The 24,005-nt window shown below is 44.6% G+C and overlaps 1 protein-coding gene across 1 annotated transcript in view; it reads right to left on the bottom strand.

Annotated features, from left to right (window-relative positions):
- Positions 1–24,005, bottom strand: part of OBSCN (obscurin, cytoskeletal calmodulin and titin-interacting RhoGEF) — a 640,872-nt gene that overhangs the window by 325,753 nt on the left and 291,114 nt on the right. Inside the window, exons 62-66 of the mRNA XM_040354276.1 lie at positions 20,317–20,577; positions 17,884–18,156; positions 14,365–14,631; positions 6,405–6,671; positions 646–918 (exon numbers count right to left, since the gene is read on the bottom strand). Coding sequence (XP_040210210.1) covers positions 646–918; positions 6,405–6,671; positions 14,365–14,631; positions 17,884–18,156; positions 20,317–20,577 — 1,341 coding nt within the window. The remainder of the gene's footprint in view (positions 1–645; positions 919–6,404; positions 6,672–14,364; positions 14,632–17,883; positions 18,157–20,316; positions 20,578–24,005) is intronic.

Raw genomic sequence — 24,005 nt, forward strand, 5'->3', positions numbered from 1 at the left:
TTCGAAAACGATTCATAGAAGTTCCACCGCCCACAAACTCCCCAGGAAACACAAAACCCCCGGTTGCCTGTAGGCAGGTTCAGCCTATTTTCTTTACTGCAGGTGGTGCTCAACCGCGGAGAGGAAGTCAAGAGGAACATGGTTCCTCCATGGTTTCCTGGGTCACTGGGGCTGCGATCCGGTTGGATGCTGACAGCCCGTGTGACTCTGGTGGCCATCTTGGGTTGGGCAGAGCCTATTTAAGACCCTGGCTCCTGGGTTTGGTGTCCATTTGGCGTCTGGGTAGCGTAAGGGCAGTAATAGCAGCAGGGAAAGGTTACAAATGATTAGGGAAAGCTTAGGGCTCTGCCACTCTTCCTGGAAACCTCCCCGCATTGGGCATGGACAGGCCAAGCAGCATTCCGCCCCTTAAGACAGATTCCGTCAGTACGGCTGAGATCTGCTTTGCTACAATCTGCTGCTCACCCATGAGTGTTCTCGGCTGGGCCGGGGATTGTTGTCTGACTACAATACAAGTTCTTTCTATTGCATCAGGACTGAGTGTGTGTTATTGCCACCGACACGCCGCACACACCCACATTCCTGTAGTTTCGGCCTCAATGGGAAAAAAAAATACAAAGTCCTTCTCAACCTTTCCTTATTTACCTTTAACTTCTAGCTTTGCTTCGGTACTGTTCTGGCCAACCCTGAAGCTGATCAAGCCGGCGTCTTCCGGAGTGACCTTCCTCAGGGTGAGGGTGTGGATTTTTCCCCTGTGGACAGAAATCTCGTTCATCTCGTTGTTCTGCAGCGGAACTCCAGCCAGAGACCACTGGACGTTGGGAGCGTTATCCTTCGACACCTTACACTTAAAGATGGCGTCTTCTCCCTCCTCTACCGACACGTTCTGGAGCTGATCCACTATATACGGTTCTGGTTCTGAAACAAAATAAAGTTTGCATGTTGTTGTTCTCACCTTGCTTCTCAGCATTGTGATGACGGTGTTCCAACAAATTGACCTAAAACAGCTTTTCTTAATGTAGCGGATGGTTGCTACTAGTTACTATCATCCACCATGTTCACCCTGCTGCCATACATCACTCTCCAGTAGACAATGAACAGTCCTTTACTTTTGTTTTGTTTATTTGAGGGATATAACTTGGTTGGGGAAAGGGTATGGGATGCCCAAAGAACAGATCACTTTTGCCATGCCTCCTGACCTCAAGATATCCACTGTGCCTCACTCACCGAACTTCTCCTGCCCTGAGTCCTCGATGAAGAATTTACCCGGACATGCGTACCGACTGCTTCTCCAGCTCCTCTGTTCTAGAACACCTCCTCCATGACTATGTAAGGATAAGGCTCCCTCCCAGCTCTTGAGCTCCTCCGCCGCGGTGCGCACCCCCCCCCCCCCAGATAGGGATGGGCCTCCTGCTGCAGTCTAATGCCGCGTACACGCGATCGAAATTCCAACAAGAAGTGTTTGATGTGAGCTTTTGGTCGGAAATTCCAACCGCATGTAGGCCCCATTGGACATTTTCTGTCGAAATTTCCGACAACAAAAATTTGAGAGCTGGTTCTCAATTTTTTCGACAACAAAAGTTCTTGTCGGAAATTCCGACCGTGTGTATCCAATTCCGACGCACAAAAATTCTATGCACGCTCGGAATCAATTGTACGCATGCTCGGAATCATTGAACTTAATTTTTCTCGGCTCATCGTAGTGTTGTACGTCACCGCGTTCTTGACGTTCAGAATTTCCAAACAACATTTGTGCCACTGTGTGTATGCAAGACAAGTATGAGCCAACATCCGGTTTTGTAAACAGGGGGGAACTAATGCGCACAACTAAACTAACCAAACTGACCATGGGCAAATATACTCAATTAAAATAAATAAAATGTGTGTAAAGCAGCAGCCACTACTAAAACGGTGCTCACGCACCCAAAGACATATGTAAAACAGGGGGTGTAATGGCGCTTGCTAATGAGAAGTTAATAATACAGTGCAAAAGACAACGCACAGCAACGTATGAATACTAGACAATATTATTCAATAATATAAACGTGTTCCACTCTTGAAGGCCCTTGATAACATCCACAACTGGGATGTAAAGGGTGGGAAAAGTGGGGATAATGGGTAAATGAAAGCTACAATGAAATAATCATAATCATTGAACAGGTGGGTGTTAAATCCAATCCTAATAAATTCCAGTGCTGTCACCAAAACAAACGAAAATCGGTGAGAGAAGTGAATAGTGATGACCTAGAAATGGTCCAAATGATCCAAATGACACAAAATGAGACTCCTCTGTGTTGGGAAAAAAAAAATTTGTGCACCAAAAAAATTTTGTGCAAGATGAGCGTAAATATATAAATAAATAAATATTCAAGCATTAATCAATAAATATAAAAAATAGTTCAAATAGATACAATGTTCAAAGTGAATAAACACTAAATATAGATAGTTCAAAAAAGTGTTCAAAGTGAATTCCAAAAACTTGCTGAAAAAATATTCCAAACGTGCAAAAAAACAGTGTGTGAAGGGTGAAAATATTAAAGTGCTTAATTCCACAGTTTCCCCAAGATGTAAAGAGTTGCTGGTCAACAGGCTATTAACAGGCTTGCTTGACCTGTTCTGAGGTGAGAGGCTAGCATTTTTTATCTTGTGCCTGCATAGCTACACTGGAGGAGAGTGTGGTGATTACAGCAACTCTTTACATCTCGGGGAAACTGTGGAATTAAGCACTTTAATATTTTCACCCTTCACACACTGTTTTTTTGCACGTTTGGAATATTTTTTCAGCAAGTTTTTGGAATTCACTTTGAACACTTTTTTGAACTATATATATTTAGTGTTTATTCACTTTGAACATTGTATCTATTTGAACTATTTTTTATATGTATTGATTAATGCTTGAATATTTATTTATTTATATATTTACGCTCATCTTGCACAAAAAATTTTTGGTGCACAAATTTTTTTTCCCAACACAGAGGAGTCTCATTTTGTGTCATTTGGATCATTTGGACCATTTCTAGGTCATCACTATTCACTTCTCTCACCGATTTTCGTTTGTTTTGGTGACAGCACTGGAATTTATTAGGATTGGATTTAACACCCACCTGTTCAATGATTATGATTATTTCATTGTAGCTTTCATTTACCCATTATCCCCACTTTTCCCACCCTTTACATCCCAGTTGTGGATGTTATCAAGGGCCTTCAAGAGTGGAACACGTTTATATTATTGAATAATATTGTCTAGTATTCATACGTTGCTGTGCGTTGTCTTTTGCACTGTATTATTAACTTCCCATTAGCAAGCGCCATTACACCCCCTGTTTCAACATCCGGTTTTGTTGTTGGAAATTTCGATCGTGTGTACGCGGAATTACACTCCATTCTTAAATTCACCCAGCCAACAAACCCCCCTCCAGTGGGCTGGACCGGAGCTTATGTAGGAGGCCTGCCTCCTGCCAATTCCAATTGGGGATTGGTCAGGGCTCCTCACATGAGCTTCCTGTCACTCAAATTCCCAGCCCTGCTCCTTTTCCAGAACATTCTCCCTGGAAGCAGGGGAGGCGCCCAAGAACTGAAACACAGGTGGTCACCCCCACTGCTAAAATAACCACTCCCTGTCCCCAGTTCAAAACAAGCAGGCCTAGCATGCAGCATAGGTCTGCCTAAATTTAGCCGCTCTGGCAGCTATCAACAAAAAAAACTTACCTAGAACCTACCTATGATAGAGGGCGCTAAATCAACCATTTCAAACAAGAGAAACCCTTGAAATACATTTTTTCTAGATCCTGAGAAACCCCTGCTAAAAATGTGTAAACTTACACCGCCTGGTCATTTTTTCTTCCATCACTCTTTTATGTTTCTAAATCCTTGGTGGGTTATGGTGTGACCACATTGAAAGTGCTGAAGATATTGTTGAGGGCCCATTTCCTTCCTTTTGCTGCATAAACACGGACATGCTTCCTGACTGCTTCTCCAGTTCCTCTGTTCCAGAACACCTCCTCCAAGTCCGTGTAAGGATGAGGCTCTCTCCCAGCTCCTGAGCTCCTCCGCCAAAGTGCGCACCCCCCCCCCCCCAGATGAGGATGGGCCTCCTGCTGCAGTCTAACACTCCATTCTTCACTTCACCCAGCCAACAAACCCCCCCTCCAGTGGGCTGGACCTGAGCTTATGTAGGAGGCCTGTCCCCTGCCAATTCCAATTGGGGATTGGTCATGGCTCCTCACATGAGCTCCCTGTCACTCCAATTCCCAGCCCTACCCCTCTTCCAGAACATTCTCCCTTCCTAATTTCACCGCCTGATCTTTTTTCTTCCATCACCCTTTTATGTTTCTAAATCCTTGGTGGTTTATGCTGTGACCATCTTCAAAGTGCTGAAGATATTGTTGAGAGCCCAGTTACTTCCTTTTGGTGCGTCAATGTGTCTTATGTCGCATGTTAACGTGGGTTGGGTTAAGGCAGCCCAAATAAATCAATGGGCTTCCAATGTACCGAAACTTCCTAAAAAATCTCCCTGGGGCGTACTGGACTTGACCCGCGAAACGCGTCGCCTAACATGTATCCACTGTACACTCACCAGACACTTTATTAGGTACACCTTACTAGTACCCCTTTTTGTCTTCAGACTTGTCTTCATTCTTGGTGGCATAGATTCAACAAGGGATTGGAAACGTTTCTCAGAGATTTTCCTCCATAGTGACATGATAACATCACTCAGTTGCTGCAGATTTGTCAGCTGCACATCCATGATGCGAATGTCCAGTTCCACCACATCCCAAAGGGTCTCTATTGGATGAGATGTGGTGAGTGTGGAGGCCATTGGAGTACAGGGACCTTATTGTCCAGTGGTGAGATGATTGGAGCTTTGTGACATGGGGCATTATTCTGCTGGAAGGAGCCATCAGAAGATGGGGACACTGTAGTCATAAAGGGATGGACATGGTCAGGAACAATACTCAGGTGGGCCGTGGGGTTTAAACCATACTCAGTTGGTACTAAAGGGCCCAAAGTGTGCCAAGATAATATCCCCCCCCCCTACACCAGCCTGAACCGGTGATACAAGGCAGGATGGATCCATGCGCCAAATTCTGACTCGCAGCTTAAATCCAGACTCATCAGACCAGGCAAAGTTTTTCCAATTTTCTATTGTCCAAATTTGGTGATCCTGTGCCAATTGTAGCCTCAGTTTCCTGTTCTTAGCTAACAGGTAGACATGTGCACTGCCGAAAAATGTGTTTGTTTTTTTTAGTTTTAGTTCATTTGTGTTTTTTGTTTGCTTTTTCAGAAATTTAGGAAATTCTTAAATTCGGAAATTCGAAAATTTGGAAATTCAAATATATGGAATTTAGAAATTCGGAATTCAAAAGTTCAGAAATCCAAAAATTCGGAAATCCGGAAATTTTGGAATGAACTAATTTGTCAAAATTTGTTTAAAATACGAATTCAGAACTAAAAAATTGCACATGCCTACTGACAGGAGTGCCCCCGGTGTGGTTTTCTTCTGCTGTAGCCCATCTTCATTTGCTTTTTTTGGAAATTCTAAAATTCGGAATTCGGAAATTTGAAAATTCGGAAATTCTAAAATCCTAATTTTCCGATTTTCGAATTTCCGATTTTCGAAATTTCGATTTTCAAATTTTCGAATCTTGAAATTTCCGAAATTTGGAATTTCTGAATTTTTGAAGTTCCTTATTCCCGAAATTTCGAATTTTCAAATTTCTGAAATTCAGAATTTTTGAAAATTCGGAAATTCGGAATTCAAAAATTCAGAAATCCGAAAATTTGGAAATTCAAAAATCCAAATTTTCAGATTTTGGAATTTCCGAAATTCTGAATTTAAAATTTTGGAATTTCCGAAATTTCGAATTTCCTTATTCCCGAAATATCGAATTTTCAAATTTCGAAATTTCTGAAATTCTGAATTTTTCAAAAATTTGGAAATTCTAATTTTCGGAAATTCAAAAATTCGGAATTCGAAAACTCAGAAAATGTTCCCACCATTCTCTGTAAACCCGAGATATGGTTGTGTGTGAAAATCCCAGTAGATCAGCAGTTTTTGAAATACTCAGACCAGCCCGTCTGGCACCAACATCCATGCCACGTTCAAAGTCCCCTTTCTTCCCCATTCTGATGCTTGACTTCAGCAAGTCATCTTCACCACGTCTAGATGCCTAAATGCACTTGAGTTGGTGCCATGTGATTGGCCGATTAGCAATTTGTGTTACCAAGTAATTGAACAAGTGTACCTAATAAAGTGTCCAGTGAGTGTATATTGCCAATGGTCATGCTAATGATGGTTACTTGAGAAGGTCCCATCTATAGAATGTGATAGGTGATGATATTCCGGTCATTTTAACATTTTATTACCGCCCCCCCTGTGCTGGTCAGTGAAGGGCCCCTCTTACCTTTAACAGACACTGTAGCCACTGATTTCTGGTCGCCGGTGTCGCATGTGTACTCAGCTGCATCGGACTGCTGCAGCTTGTGTATATGAAGTTCCACCACGTGTCCAGATTGCTTCACTTCATACTTGGCCCCGGCTTTAATGGCTGCTCCGCCTTTCTTCCACTGCACGGGGGCGCCAGGTTTGGAGATCTCGGCTCTGAGCGTCACCGATCCGTTCTCTTCTCCCTGCTCGTTCTGTAGATCCCGCGTGAACTCCACGGGTAGTGCTGGGAAATGACATCATGTTGGGTTTTAGATAGCCGAGTCAAGATAACCTAATTTAGTTCACCTATGCAGTGGAACCTTGGATTACGAGGATAATCCGTTCCAGGAGAATGCTTGTAATCCAAAGCACTCGCATATCAAAGCGAGTTTCCCCATTGAAGTCAATGGAAACGAAAATAATTTGTTCCGCATTGACTTCTATGGCATGCAATACCGCATGGGGCCAGAGGTGGGGGGGGGCGCTGGAGAGCCTCGGAAACACACAGAAAGGCCCAAGGACAGTTTGGCTGACCTCGGAAAGGCTCGGAAACTAAGTACTTCTGAGAAATTTAGAATTTTTAGAATTTCCAAATTTCTGAAATTTAGAATTTTTAGAATTTACGAATTTTCAAATTTCCAAATATTCGGAAATTCGCATGTTTTAGACATTTGTCTAAATTCGTAAAAAAAACACAGCCTTGTTTTTAAAAATGTCCCCAATTTTCGGATTTTCTAAATTTCCGAATTTTAGCATTTCCGAAATTCAGAATTTCCGAATTTCCGAAATTTTTAATTTTTGAATTTCCGAATTCGGATATTTGGATTTGTCTAAATTCGTGTCCCCACTTGGCTCTCTTCATCCTGCGCATTGTACCCCTCTGCCCTGTCTGTTTCTATGAGGAACCATATTTATGGTTACCTCCAGTGGTAATGCATAGACATGTGCACTGTCGAAAAATGTGTTTGTTTTCGTTTCATTAATTTTTAGTTTTTTTTCGTAAATTCGTAAATTTGACATTTCGGAAATTCGAAAATTCGGAATTTCAAAAATTCGGAAATTCTGAAATTTGAAGATACCGAAATGAAAAAATTCCTAAATTCGGAAATTCGAAAATCTGAAAATTCAAAAAACAAGAAAATAAAAAAAGAAAATACGAAAATCCAAAAATTCTAAATAATAACTAACTAACTAATAACAAATAACTATCAAATTATAGGTATTGTAATTTCCTTTCAATTTTGGCTGTTGGTGAATGTAACGAATACAAATTTATCTGAAGTTACGAATTATCCAAAATAACGAATAGTCTTTCCGAGCATTTTCCGAACAGCGCCGATCGGCAATTGCCAGTTAAGATAACGCAATGTCATATTACAAAAAATGGCCTGGTCATGAGGGGGGGGGGGTAAACCTTCCGGGGCTGAAGAGGTTAAAGTAAAAACTTTACACAGCATTCCGAAGCTCCAACAGGCAGGGGATCTGATGTCACACACTGCATGGCAAAGAGTACAGAGCCGAGTGTAATCTGAGAGTGGAGGGAACAGTGGCATAAATAGAATAGATGATGGCAATGAATAAATGTGGGGTTTGATTTACTAAAACAAATGAGTGCAATATCTGGTGCAGCTCTGCATGGTAGCCAATCAGCTTCTAACTTCAACTTCTTCAATTAAGCTTTGACAAAATAAAAAAAAAAAATCACGTTCACTAACAGCAAAATTTGAAGGGAAATTCCAATACCTATAATTTAATAGTAAGTCATTTTAAGTTCGTTAGTTATTATTTAGAATTTTACGGATTTTCTTTTTTCTTTTTGGATTTACGAATTTTACGATTTTCGCCTCTTTGAATTCTGAATTTCCGAAAATTTGAAAATTCGGAAATTTGGAATTTCAAAACTCGAAAATTCGGAAATTCTAAAATTCGGAATTTCAAAAATTCGGAAATTTGAAAGTCCCAAAATTCGGATTTTCGAATTTCCAAAAAAGACAAAAAACAAATTAACCACTTAAGCCCGGACCTTTAGGCAGCTAAATGCCCAGGCCAGGTTTTGCGATTCGGCACTGCGTCGCTTTAACAGACAATTGCACGGTCGTGCGACGTGGCTCCCAAACAAAATTGACGTCCTTTTTTTCCCACAAATAGAGCTTTCTTTTGGTGGTATTTGATCACCTCTGCGGTTTTTATTTTTTTGCGCTATAAACAAAAATAGAGCGACAATTTTGAAAAAAATTCAATATTTTTAACTTTTTGCTATAATAAATATCCCCCAAAAACATATATGAAAAAAAATTTCCTCAGTTTAGGCCGATACATATTCTTCTACATATTTTTGGTTAAAAAATCGCAATAAGCGTTTATCGATTGGTTTGCGCAAAATTTATAGCGTTTACAAAATAGGGGATAGTTTTATAAAATTTTTTTTTACTACTAATGGCGGCGATCAGCGTTTTTTTTTCATTACCGGCGGACACTTCGGACAATTTTGACACATTTTTGGGACCATTGTCATTTTCACAGCAAAAAATGCATTTAAATTGCGTTGTTTATTGTGAAAATGACAGTTGCAGTTTGGGAGTTAACCACAGGGGGCGCTGAAGGAGTTAGGGTTCACCTAGTGTGTGTTTACAACTGTAGGGGGGCGTGGCTGTAGGTCTGACGTCATCGATCGAGTCTCCCTATAAAAGGGATCACTCGATCGATGCAGCCGCCACAGTGAAGCACGGGGAAGCCGTGTTTACATACGGCTCTCCCCGTTCTTCAGCTCCGGGGAGCGATCGCGAGGGGGCGGCTAGAAACGAATAGCCGCGCCCTCGTCCCGGAGCGCTCCCCGCGGGATTCTGACTGCCGCATGTGATGGGAGGGGTCCCGATCGGACCCCCGACCCGCGGAAAGGCAGGGGCGTACATGTACGCCCATATGCCTGTACGTGCCATTCTGTGGACGTACATATACATGTGGCGGGCGTTAACCGGTTAAACGAAAACGAACACATTTTTCGGCAGTGCACATGTCTAATGCAAGCCTGTAAAGATCCACATAAATAAGGTCCACATTGAGAATGTTTGACACCCATGGGCCCTCCCTGACCTCACCTGTCACAGTCACAGTGGCCGTGGCCTTTTGATCTCCAGTATCGCAGGTATAATCTCCAGAGTCCTCCGGCAGGGCCTGGTGTATGATGAGCTCCGCCGTCTTCTCTTTCTGTCGGACTTCCAGCTTGTCGCTGGGCTTGATGGCCGAGGCCCCTTTCTTCCACTGGACGGGGGCATTGGGCTTGGAGATTTGGGCTCGTAGAATGACCTCAGAACCTTCCTCGCAGCTACACTTTTCAGGTTTCTGTTCAAAAATGACTGGAGTGGCTGCATCAGAGTACAGGGAATAAATGATAGAAACTCAAATACAAACGAATATTCTAATGTAAACTGTGCAGGTTGTCCAAAGCAGGCCCTCACCTCCCTGAGTTTAGCCACCTGGAGTAATGCTTCTCTTTTCCTGTTTTACACATCTTCATCTTTCCGAAATTTCCGATTTTTATAGAATTTACAAAATTTCAAATTTTCGGATTTTCTAAATTTCCGAATTTTAGAATTTCCGAAATTTAGAATTTCCGAATATTCGTAAAAATTCGGAAATTTGTATTTGTTTAAAATCGTAAAAAAAACAACACAGCCTTGCTTTTGAAAGTGTCCCCACTTGGCTCTCTTCATCCTGTGCATTTACCCCTCTGCCCTGTCTGTTTCTATGGGGAATCATATTTATGGTAATGCATAGACATTCGCACTGTTGAAAAATGTGTTCATTTTTGTTTCATTTGTTTTCAGTTTTTTGAAAATTCGGAATTAGTAAATTCGTAAATTCAAAAATTCTGAATCCGAAAATTCGGAAATTTACAAATTCGGAAATTCAAAAATCTGAAAATTCAAAAACAAGGAAACAAAAAAGGAAAATATGAAAACTTGAAAGAACGAAAATCAGAAAATCCCAAAATTCTAAATAACTGTAACGGAATGGCCCGTGACACCCAGAGACTTTTGAAGGATGGGGGGTACTCCTGTGCCAGCTTCACTAATGACTCTTGGGTCTAGGGTCATCCTATGTCCCTTTTGGGCATAGGATGACTGAGAAATTATATCATAAATTACATGAGATGGGACATTACTGATAATTCATGTATTACAGGATATCTTGAAATATTACAAGTTGTTCCTTATGAACAGGTCAATAGACAGTTGAGGTGTTAATTGAGTCAGGCTCCTAAGATATTCCTTTGTCTATTATGTGATGCTAATACTGTTTTATGTCTATTGTACTAATTACGTCTGTAAAGGTCAGATGTCTAACTTTGAGGTGTTAATTGAGTCTGGCTTCTGAAAGACCTTTCATTGTGGATGCTAATGACACTGTTTTGTGTGAAAAGTCTAGTGATGATAAGATGTGGAATGTGACTTGTCAACTGTAGTAATTACCTCCTCTAAATGCGGTGCCAGAATGTCTGGATAGTGATTAGTAATTAGCCCATCTGAATGTGTATTGAAGCCCCATTGTGTGATGTTGGGGGTGGAGAGTTTCATTGTCCCTGTAACATGCTTGTAACTGTATAAAAACCTGAGAGCTAACCATTAAAGATTCATTCATTTTGGAACCAGAACCAGAGCTTGTGTCTCGGTTATTCTGGGAAATGGAATGGGTCGTGCCTGTCGGAATGGAAAATCGTAAACGGTGGTGACCGTTACAATAACTAACTAACCAACTAATAATAACTATCAAATTATAGGTATTGGAATTTCCTTTCAAATTTGACTGTTAGTGAACGTAAGTTTAAGTTAAGAATTATCCGAAATAACGAATGCCGCATCTAAACAAATGGAATGGAACGAAATAATAATAAATAATAATAATATGTTTTTATTATTATTTATTAACATTAGAGTTGAGCGGACACCTGGATGTTCGGGTTCGGACCCGAACCCGGACTTTGAAAAAAAAGTTCGGGTTCAGGACCAAACTTTGACCCGGACCCGTACCCCATTGAAGTCAATGGGGACCCGGACTTTTGACTACAAAAATGTCTCTAAAAAACTAAGGGAAAGGGCTGGAGGGCTGCAAATGGCAGCAAAATGTCGGGAAGAGCATGGCAAGTACTGTGGAAATAAATGTGGATAAGGAAATAACTCAAAATAACCAAAAAAAAATAAAAATAAAAAATATAATGATTTTGACCTTGGAGGACGAGGTCCATACAGTTTTGTTCAAAATTATTCAACCCCCCAATGCTGTAAAGGGTTTTAGGGAATTCAGTGTACATTTGTAATTTTATTCAGAATAAAATCCTACAATAGGGTGACCAGACATCCCCGGTTTCAGGGGACAGTCCCCGGATTGACGACACTGTCCCCGGACAAAGTCTGTCCCCGGTTTTGTCCCCAAATCTCACTGAGTATGGAACTGTTACTTGACAGAAACTCAGTATATGACAGGTGAACAGTCACCTATACAGTAATGACTGCCCCCCCCCCCCCCCCCCCCCACAGAAATTATTTTATTTTTCTGAAAAATCTCACCGAGTATGGAACTGTTACTTGACAGAAACTCAGTATATGACAGGTGAACAGTCACCTATACAGTAATGACTGCCCCCACCCCACAGAATTTTTTTTTTTTTTCTGAAAAATCTCACTGAGTATGGAACTGTTACTTGACAGAAACTCAGTATATGACAGGTGAACAGTTGCTGTGGCAGGTCTGGTGTTATTGTAATATGCAGCCAGTTAGCTATAGATTGCAAACAGCCACTATAGATGAAGCAAATGCCTGAAGTGTATAGCAGCACAGCAGATGTCAGAGGAATACAGTGCTTCTTGATATTTAAGAAACAAACTAAGACCTACAACTGTCCCTATGAGAATCAGCAGCAAGCAACCATCCCCTCACATAACTGAAGCAGCCAGATACGATAAGATGATGCAGATCTCAAATGAATAAAGTGTTCCCTCTTGAAATTTCTGGAGCAGTACAGGCATACCCCACTTTTAAGTACACAATGGGACCAGAGCATGTATGTAAAACGAAAATGTACTTAAAGTGAAACAATACCTTTTTTCACCTCTAGGGTGTAGTGGGGGGTCAGGAGCTGTAGTGGGGGTGTCAGGGGCTGTAGTGGGGGTGTCAGGGGCACACTGGAACAGGGCGGGGTATGCTCTCAGAGCTTCAGCTCCTTCTACTGCGGCTGCAAAATGTCTGTAAAGTACTTGTAAGGCACTTTACATACACTCGCAGGTATGTCCTTACTCGCGAGTGTATGTAAAGTGAGTGTACTTAAAGCGGGGTATGCCTGTAATTAATCACAGCACACACCTAACACTCTCCCTAAAGAACAATCAGGAACCTTGCCCTCACATAAGTAGAATACAGCCAGATCACCTAACTTTCCCTAAGCAGCAGATTCCACCAGCCTTTCCCTATCTAGAGTAAAGCAGAGTGACGATCTGTGCTGTGTGCCTGTATCTAATATAGAAGCACGTCGCATGATGGGTCACATGCTGCACTGGCCAATCACAGCCATGCCATACGTAGGCATGGCTGTGATCAGATTACAGTCACAGTTGTAAAAAGAAAGGCGATTGGCTGCCGTGCCGCGCGCCAAATATACCCAAACCCCGAACCCGAACCCGAACTTTTTCCAACTATTCGTGTTCGGGTCCGGGTTCGGGAAAAACCCAAAGTCCGTACCGAACCCGAACTTTACAGTTCGGGTTCGCTCAACCCTAATTAACATTAATTCATTACATTCTATTCGTTTAGATGCGGCATTCGTTATTACAGATCATTCGTAACTTCGGATAAATTCATATTCGTTGCGTTCACTAACAGCCAAATTTGAAAGGAAATTCCAATACCTATAATTTAATAGTTAATAATAGTTACATTGTTATTAGCTAGTTATTATTTCAGATTCTCAAATTTTCAGGTCTTTGAATTTTCAGGTTTTCTTTCTTATTTTTGGATTTCTGAATTTCCAAATTTTTGGATTTTCACATTTCCGAATTTCCAAATTTCCTAAATTTCGAATTTCCTAATTTCCGAAATTTAGAATTTCCGAAATTTAGAATTTCCGAAAATTTTTATCTTTCGAATTTCCGAAAATTCGAATTTTTTGGGTTTTGAATTTTTTTCATAAAAATTTGGAAATTTGGATTCAGAATTAACAAATTTGTCTACATCTGTTTAAAAACGAATTTGGAACTAAACTAATTGCACATGTCTAGTAATGCAGAGTATGGCTGTTGCATAGAAATTAATGGGGCTGTTACATCCATGCACAGGTTGAGGAGAAAGCTGGTGGGGAATCTTTCTGGAGAAAGGCCGTGCATGGCCAGAACTGTACAGTTCCATCATGACTACACCTTAGGGCTGAATTAGAGTGGAGACTGCGAGCCAGGCCTTCTCATCCAATATCTGTGCCTGACCTCACAAATGTGCTTCTGGAAGAATGGTCAAACATTCCTATAGACACCCTCCTAAACCTTGTAGACGGCCTTCCCAGAAGAGTTGAAGCTGTTATAGCTGCAAAGGGCGGGACCAACCCAATATTGAACCCTACGGACTAAGACTGGGATGCCATTAAAGTTCATGTGCGTGTAAAGGCAGGCGTCCCAATACTTTTGGTAATATAGTGTATGTCATGTTCTTGGAAATCAACATTTGTCTTGACGCATCTCATGACACTATTGTGAATGGGTTACACTGCTCATTGACCACTCATGGGGTTATGAATGCCGGGCGTGTTTTTCATACTCGTTAAGAAATTACTAATGACATTTTTTTAACGTTCTGGAACAAGACCATCTAAATGTGACTATAATTAGCTAAATCTCAACTTTATCAACAAGTAAATTCTTCTTTGTAGCATTTTGAGAAGTCAAACTCTCTACCTGTTACGGTCACTTTGGCCTTCGTCTGCTGGGTTCCGATATCACAGGTGTAGACGCCGGAATCTGCAGGCGCCACATTGAGGATCTGCAGGACCTGCATGGCGCCATGATCCAGAATATTGTATTTGGCGCTCTGACTGATCTGCTGGGCGCCCTTCTTCCACACCAGGGACGCTCCGGGCTGGGACAGCTCACACTGTAGAACCACTGTGGCGTCCTCCTCCACTTCCACGTCAGAGAGTTGTCTCTTAATCACCGGGAGAGGAGCTGGAAAAACAAAGAGGTTCATATAGTTACATATAGTCGAGATGTGCAATTTGTTTAGTTCCAAATTAGTTTTTAATGAATTTCGACAATTTCTTAAATTTGAAAATTCGGAAGTTCGTAAATTTCACAAATTTGTAAATCCGAAAACCCGAAAATTCCAAAATCTAAAATAATAACTACCGTATATACTCGAGTATAAGTCGAGTTTTTCAGCACATTTTTTTACACTCGAGTCACCTTTTTGAGCCTGATCTCCCAGACTTTGGGGACCTGGTACCGGCCGACCATAGGTCCCCTGGACTCCAAACTTGGCACACATGTATCCCCACTCTTCCTGTGCAAAGTTTGTTGTCCGGGGGACCTACGGCCGTGGAGCACCAATTGTTCAAACCTGGGCACCCCTTCCATAGACTCCCATGTTAAACAGTAATTTCTCCGGTGAATTTGGGGACCCGGTACTGGCCGGTCGTAGGTCCCCTGGACCCGGAACTTGGCACACATGTAGTCCCATTTCTCCTCTAAGTGTGCAAAGTTTGTTGTCTGGGGGACCTATGGCTGGGGAGCTCCGATTTTTCAAAGCCAGACACCCCTTCCATAGACTCCCATGTTAAACAGTCATTTCTCTGGTGAATTTGGGGACCCAGTACCGGCCGGTCATAGGTCTCCTGGACCCGGACCTTGGTACACATGTAGCACCATTTCTCCTCTACAAGTGTGCAAAGTTTGTTGTCTGGAGGGCCTACGTCTGGGGAGCACTGATTTTTCAAAGCCTGGCACCCCTTCCATAGACTCCTATGTTAAATGTCAGTCTTGTCATGGGCATAGTGAGGCATGGGCACAGTGAGGCATGGGCACAGTGAGACATGGACACAGTGAGGCATGGACACAGTGAGGCATGGGCACAGTGAGGCATGCACATGGACACAGTGAGGCAAAGTGAGGCACAGTGAGCCATGCAGATGGACACCCTAGGCTTATACTTGAGTCAATACGTTTTCCCATTTTTTTGTGGTAAAATTAGGTGCCTCGGCTTATATTCTTGTCGGCTTATACTCGAGTATATACGGTAAATAATAATAACTTAACCATTACTAACTATTAAATTATAGGTATTGGAATTTCCTTTCAAATTTGGCTAATAGTGAACGTAACGAATACAAATTAATCTGAAGTTACGAATTATCCGAAATAATGAATAATAATAAATAACAATAATAATAATAAACACTTTTTATTATTATTGTTGTTGTTTATTATTAATTTGTTCCGTTCCATTTGTCCTTTATTATAAAATAAAAAAATAAAAATGTCCGGCGATGTCCATTCATCTTTGATCACAGCGTCTGGCGTTCCCGAGAAAAAAACAGAAAAATTCCCCCTCCGTGGGAGGCTCCCGCTGACTGCAGGCTTTTCGCTTTGACAGCTGTTATATAGCTGAGGGCGGGGCCACCCGGTGATATCCCTGCCGCGAGCTCCATGACCGTGGGTCCCGAGGACTCGATGTCCGCCAGTGTCCCGCGATCGTGTCACGGAGCTGCAGAAGACATCGATAACTGGAGTATCAAAGCATAATTAAGTGCTCCTTTTCCCATCATAAGTTCAAATTTTTGGTCTAACCCAGTGGTCTCCAAACTGAATGTGGCCCTTTGCTTGCCTTTATCTGGCCCTTGAGGCACTATTCTTCCACTGACACCAATGATGGGGCACCATTCTGCCAACTGACATCAAAGACAGCAATAATGAGCTACTATTTCTCCCACTGATACCAACAGGGCCGCTGATAAGGCAGTACAACCAGTCCCGTTGTACTGGGCCCAGGCCCCATCAGCTAAACAGGGGGCCAAGGGCAGCTTAAGAGCCGGTTCACACAGGGGCGACCTGTCAGGCGACTTAGCCGCCTGACAAGTCATGGTCTGCTCTATTCAATGGAACTGTTCTAATAGGAGCGACGAAAGTCGCTCCAACTTAGAAAAAGGTTCCTGTACTACTTTGGGGGCGACTTGCATTGACTTCAATACAGAAGTCATTTTGCAAGTGGCCTCTCAAGTCTTCTTGAGATCGCCTTGCCGAGTCGCCCCCCCAAAGTCGTGACGCCTGTTTGTGAACCGGCTCTTATTGTTCATTTCTAGGTTCACCCTAAAAACATGTATATAACATTACATTCTGCATACTTCCAACATTTACAGTATGCTTTTTGTTTTTTGCTGTACATACCGTATTATTGCTATTTTCCACCTGGCTTCCGGGTACACACTCCCGCGGGAGTAGGCGTTCCTATGAAGAGGCGTAGTGTCATGTGGGACTTCGCCCAGATGATTGACGTCTTGAGAAAAACTTCCCCTCGGCGGATAAGGCGCGTCACGGATAAAGTCAGTGCCGCTGGGGGAGGGTATAGGTGGGGTTGGGAAACTAGAGCCGCTGTTAGAAATCATGGGGCCCCCGTACAACCTTTCTGACGGGCCCCATAATTTCTAACAACTGCCCTGGATACAAACATTGAGGCATCATTCCTCTCACTTATATCAACAATGGGGCATTATTCCTTTTACTTATATTAACAATGGGACACTTTCATTGCCAAAGATACCAACAACGGGGGATTATTCCTCCCACTAAAATGAATAATGGGGCATTTCCTACTCCCACTGGCCACTTTAAAGTCTAAGGCCGAGTACTCACGAGCAGACATGTCCGATGAAACCGGTCCGCAGACCGTTTTCATCGGACATGTCTGCTCGGGGACTTCTGTTCGATGGCTCTACACACCATCGAACAGAGGTCTGCGCGTAAACAATACGCGGGGCGTGTCCGCGGTGTCGCCGCGTCGATGACGCGGTGTCGCCGTGACAATGACGCGGCGACGTGGGCTTCCTGCCTTTAAAATGCTTCCACGCATGCGTCGAAGTCATTCGACGCATGCGAGGGATGGCGGGCGGCCGGACATGTACGGTAGGTCTGTACAGACGAACGTACATGTCGGGGGGACAGGTTTCCAGCAGACTGTTTTAAAGCAAGTCCAGGAAACAGTTGTCCGCTGGAAACCTGTCCGATCCGCCCGAAAATGGTCCGCTCGGGCCTACACACGGCCAAACATGTCTGCTGAAACTGGTCTGCGGACCAGTTTCAGCAGACATGTTTGGTCGTGAGTACGGGGCCTAAAGGACAGTAAACTAGCCCTTTGTTTAGAAAGTTTGGAGACCCCTGCTCTAACCAGAGACAGACATTGTAATTTGACCACTGAATCCACGTTACCTTTGACCACAAGTTGGGCTGTAGATGTGTGTGACCCAACTCTGAAAGTCACGGGACCGCTGTCCTCCTGGGTCATACTGCTCATTTTCAGGACATGGACCTTCTCACTTTCCACCCAGATCTCATTCATCTCATTCTTTACCAGCGTAATGCCCTGCAAGGTCCACGCTACGTCCTTTGCGTTGGCGTGGGAGACTTCACACTTAAACACAACGTCCTCTCCGGCAAAGACGGACAGGTCCTTGAGGCCACGGACAATGGTGACATCCAGTTCTAAAAAGAAGAGAAGTTTGGTTTAATCCAATCCACCGATTGGATGACTAGGTGTGACTCCTCCCTCCAGAATCAAGTCCTAACATTGTATGGGCATAGCGCTTGGGTGGGGGCGGGGGGGGCAGAGGCTGGGAGGAGAACTGGCTCCCATTTAAATGTATACTTTTTATATACAGTAAAACCTTGGTTTTAGAGTAACTTGGTTTGAGAGCGTTTTGCAAGACAAGCAAAATGTTTTAATAACTTTTGCCTTGATATACAAGCGATGTCTTGATGTAAGAGTAGCGTCATATCACAACTGAGTATAAAAAAGAAGAGAGGCGCCTCTAAGTGTAGCAATATGGTTACATTTAATGAAAGTACAACATTTAGCAACTTATTGCTACACTTAGAGGCGCCTCTCTTCTCTTTTATACCCTATAAAAAAAATGCTTTGATATACAAGTGCTTTGGATTACAAGCATTTTTCTGGAATGAATTATGCTCGCAATCCAAGGTTTTACTGTACAGTACTTTTTTCATTAACACTGATTACTAAGAAACAAAGTTCGCTTTTTCAGGTTTTTTTTTTACTTTTTTTCTTGGATTGTATTAATAATTTATTAACTTGTACATTTCTACATGCCGACTGAAATGTGACTTTCAGTGGGAGTGTTGACTCTCTAAATTGGTGGGCGGGACGGACGAGGTACCAGCTGAGTTTGTAGTTAGGGAGGAGTTCAGGTCGGACATCACTGAGATGGTTATGTCCAATAGCAACAGAGAGAATAGACAGGGGGACAGGGGGCAGAGCAGGGGGCAGAGCAGCAGTTGAAAGTCTCTTCTGTTATCCTCTTTATATTAGAAATTCGCAGGGCATTTTTCAGGATAAGCATTCCCAGCACCCCCAGTACTGAAGTATGTACAGGCAGGGGGAGCTTGGGCATTCTGGAGGATCTATTGTTGCTGAAGGAGGTGGTATTGTATTGTTTCTGGGGGGGGGGGCTGTTTTTGCTTGAGAGGATCTACTGTGGTGAAGGGAGGGGGCGGGGTCTATTGTGCCTGGCTGCACAGAGGGGCTGTTGGGGGTCTAATGTCGCTGTGAAGGATCTGTTGTTGCTGGGGGATCTACTATTGTGGGGAGACCGGATTTATTGTTGCTGGGGAGGATCTGCTGTTGTGGGGAAGTAAATTCTATTGTTGCTGGCGGCTGGGAGGGTCTGTTGGGGGGTCTATTGTTGGGGAGGATCTATTTTTACTCATATGGGGTCGATCGTTTCTGGCGAGGGACCTATTGCTGCTCGGGTGGATCTATTGTTGCTGGGGGTGCTATTGTTGCTGGTGTGGGTGTTATTGCAAGGGATCTACTGTATTTTACCAACTTTCTTGTTAATGTTTACAAATCTCATACAAACTACTGTAATCTCTACAACGGCTGTACTGGGAGGTGGGTAGGGGTTGGTAAGAAGGGACGGTGCTCAGAGGTGGGAAGGGGGTGGTAACAAGGAACAGTGCATATAGGTGGGAATGGGGTGGTAACAAGGGACAGTGCTCATTGGTGGGTAGGAGGTGGAGACAAGGGACGGTGCTCAGAGGTGGGTGTGGGGTGGCAACAAGGAACAGTGCTCAGAGGTGGGTAGGGGGTGGACACAAGGGACGGTGCTTAGAGGTGGGAAGGGGGAGGAGACAAGGGATGGTACTCAGAGGTGGGAAGGGGGAGGAGACAAGGGACGGTACTCAGAGGTGGGAAGGGGGTGGTAACAAGGGATAGTGCTCAGAGGTGGGAAGGGGGTGGAGACAAGGGACAGTGCTCAGAGGTGGGTAGAGGGTGGAGACAAGCGACAGTGCTCAGAGGTGGGAAGGGGGTGGAGGCAAGGGACGGTGCTCAGAGGTGGGAAGGGGGTGGAAACAAGGAACAGTGCTCAGAGGTAGGAAGGGGGGAGACAAGGGACGGTGCTCAGAGGTTGGATAGGGGGTAGAGCCAAAGGGTTTTGGGGGAGGGAGGCGAACCTGCAGCCATTTTCTGAGAGAAAAAGAAAACCTGCATATCAATATAGCACAGAAGTGAGGAGACAATCGAGGCATCTGTATGACTTTATACATATTTTAGCAGGTAAGTTTCCAGATTTGGGAGTAATTATCAAAGAACAGTTGTCCTTTAGGACCTCACACAAAACCTACCCTTCACAGTTAGCGTGGCCGTAGTTCTTTTGCTTCGAGCGATGCAAACATACTCCCCGTTGTCCTCCAGCTCCAGATCATGAATGATCAGCTCCCGCACAGTCCCATCCTGCTTCATCTCATACTTGTGGTTGGCTTGTAGTTTCTCAGCACCTTTTCTCCATTCCACGGAGGCCATCTTGGCGGAGACCTCACAGCGGAGACAGGCAGTTGAGCCTTCTTCAGCCACTACATTTTCTAAATTCTTCACGAACTGGAGAACTGCAAGACAGCAAAGGAATTACAATATACACCAATCAACCATAAATTTTTGACCACTGACAGGTGAAAAAACATTGATTATCTCATTACAACGCCATCTGAAAGTGGGGGGATATATTAAGGAGGAAGTAAACATGTTGTCCCAGAAGTTGTGTTGAAGGCAGGAAAAATGGACAAGAGTAACAATTTAAGTGACTTTGACAAGGGCCAAATTGTAATGTCTAGGTGACTGGGTCAGAGCAACTTCAAAACTGCAGCTCTTGTGGGATGTTACCGGTCTGCAGTGGTCAGGGCCCACCAAAAGTGGTCCAAGGAAGGAAACCTGGTGCACTAGGGACAGGGCCATGGGAAGCCAAGGCTCAATAATGCACATGGTGAGCAAAATTAGCCTGTGTAGTCCAATCCAATAGAAGAGCTACTATGAGAGGGGAGGGAAGGCTCATTGATGGAAGTGGGGAGGGAAAGCTCATTGATGGAGGAGGGAAGGGAAGGCTCATTGATGGAGATGGGGAGGGAAGGCTCATTGATAGAGGTGGGGGGAGGGAAGGGAAGGCTGGCCCGTGTAGTCCGATTAAAAAGAAAAGAGATATTAAGGGAAGGCTTATTGATGGAGATGAAGAGTGAAGGCTCATTGATGGAGGTGGGGAGGGAAGGCTCATTGATGGAGGAGGGAAGGGAAGGCTCATTGATGGAGTTAGGAAGGGAAGGCTCATTGATGGGGGTGGGAGAGAAAGGCTCATTGATGGAGGTGGGGAGGGAAGGCTTATTGATGGAGGTGGGAAGGGAAGGCTCATTGATGGAGGTGAGGAGTGAAGGCTCATTGATGGAGGTGGGGGGAGGCTCATTGATGGAGGTGGGGGGGAGGCTCATTGATGGAGGTGGGGGGGAGGCTCATTGATGGAGGTGGGGAGGGAAGGCTCACTGATAGAGGTGGGGAACAAAGGTTCACTGATGGAGGTGGGGAACGGCTCATTGATGGAGGTGGGGAAGGAAGGCTCATTGATGGAGGTGAGGGAGGGAAGGCTCATTGATGGAGGTGGGGAGGGAATGCTCATTGATGGAGGTCAGGGAGGGAGGGAATGTTCATTGATGGAGGTGAGGGAGGGAATGCTCATTGATGGAGGTGGGGAAGGAAGGCTCATTGATGGAGGTGGGGAGGGAAGGCTCATTGATAGAGGTGGGGAGGGAAGGCTCATTGATAGAGGTGGGGAGGGAAGGCTCACTGATGGAGGTGGGGAATGAAGGCTCATTGATGGAGGTGGGGAGGAAAGGCTCATTGATGGAGGTGGGGAGGGAATGCTCATTGATGGAGGTGGAGGAGGGAAACCTGGCCCTTGTAGTCCGATCCAATAGTGAAGAGCTACTGGAGCAGAATTGGCTGAAAAAGCGAGTGCCGGTTTTGATAGAATGGTGCCAGAACACACAGGGCATTGCAGTGTGTTGTGCATGGGGCCACAGACTGGTCAGGGTGCCCATGCTGACTCGCGTCCACAGCCAAAAGCACCTATAATAAGCTTGTGAGCATCAGAACTGGACCACAAAGCATGTGAAAAAAGGTCTCTTTGAGGTATGGCTATGGCCTTCAAATTCTCCAGATCGAGCATCTGTGGGATGTGCTGGAAAAACAAGTCCGATCCATGTAGCCCTCACCTCCCAACTTACAGGACTTTTAGGATCTGCTACTGATGACTTGGTGCCAGATACCACAGAAAACCTTCAGAGGTCTAGTGGAGTCCATGCCTTAACGGCTTAGGGCTGTTTTGGCAGCAAAAGGGGGACCTACACAAAATTAGGTGGGTGGTTATAATGTTACGCCCGATCAGTGTATAAGCAGGTGGTGGGGCTAATTATAATAATTAATCCACCCATGATGTATATTATAATTTTTTTAATAGATCCTGGAGAGTTGATCTGATAGTTTATTGTGTCTCTTGGCCAATCTGTTGGTGAGATCTCTATGGGTCTGCACAGCTATGTTCCTGACCATCTTATAGGGAATATAAAGTATTAAATATGAACTAATGCATATGAATATTTTTTAGGTTTGGATAAATACGGCGGGAGAGTTTTGCCTTCAGACTGTCTCAGTCTGATTTAAAATCTAAAGGGGCCGTCTGAGCAGAGCAGGCAAGAAAGGGGAGGAGTCTCTGCTCTGATTTGTTCAGAGCACCTCCGCCAGATCCTGGGCTTATCTGTGCAGCTACAGAGAGATTCACGTCTCTGTTCCCCTACCCGCCTCAGCAGTTGGCATTAAAGAGGACAGAACTCCTCCTACAGACCCTGTGCTTTTCTGTGCAGCCGTGGAGAGGCTCATCTCTGCTCTCCCCCTGTCTCAGCAGTGGGCATCAGACAGGGCTGGACTGGGACAAAAATGTGGCCCTGGACTTTATCCAGACTGGCCCACTTTGACGGGTCTCTCCCGCACCCCCCGGCCACCCAAGCCCCCTCTCCCCCTCTCCCCCTTCACTAGCCACTAGCCATTCTACTTTATTAGAGTAGAACGGCTGTTACTGGTACTAGTGGGGAAGCTGGACATTATTTCACCCGGGACTAAGAATCAGTTCGGTGCTCCCCTTATGGGACAAGATTAGGCAGAAGTGAGAAACTCCCAGGCCAAAGCTGTTGAGTCAGCTGTCTGTCCTCTCCCCCCATGCTCCTCTGTCGTCCCCCCTGCTCCTCTGGTCCTCCCTCTGCTTCTCTGTTCCCCCCAGGTGAGCGCTGCGGGGAGGGAGAGGAGGTGAGCGCTGCGGGAAGGGAGATACAGAGGAGCGGAGGCGGGCGGCGGTCCTCTGTCACTGAACCCGGCCCACTGAAACTCCCTATAGTCCCAATGGCCAGTCCACCCCTGGCATCAGATAGGAGGACACATCCTCGTCTCCGCCTTCCCTGGACTGAACATTCGGCAAACTCCAGCCCTCCTCCAGACTTAGCACTTTCTGCTTCTCAGCTCCGCCCCCAGCTTCTTCCCGGCAGCAGTTCAAGGTAAGGGAGAGGTGCACTGTGATGTAAGGAAGGGTGAGGAACTCTTGAATTCTGATATGTGGGGGGGGGGGGCTCTTGGCTTCTAATGGTGGGGGTGCTCTTGGCTTCTAATGGTGGGGAGGGGTTTGGCTTCTAATGGTGGTGGGGCTCTTGGCTTCTAATGGAGGGGGGGCTCTTGGCTTCTAATGGTGGTGGGGGGGTTTGGCTTCTAATGGTGGGGGGGCTCTTGGCTTCTAATGGAGGGGGGGCTCTTGGCTTCTAATGGAGGGGGGGTCTTGGCTTCTAATGGTGGGGGGGGGCTCTTGGCTTCTAATTGTGGGGGGGGCTCTTGGCTTCTAATGGAGGGGGGGTTCTTGGCTTCTAATGGTGGGGGGGGCTCTTGGCTTCTAATGGTGGGGGGGCTCTTGGCTTCTAATGGAGGGGGGGCTCTTGGCTTCTAATGGTGG

Source organism: Rana temporaria, chromosome 5 (genome assembly GCF_905171775.1).
Source record: "Rana temporaria chromosome 5, aRanTem1.1, whole genome shotgun sequence".
NCBI classification, from domain to species: domain Eukaryota; kingdom Metazoa; phylum Chordata; class Amphibia; order Anura; family Ranidae; genus Rana; species Rana temporaria.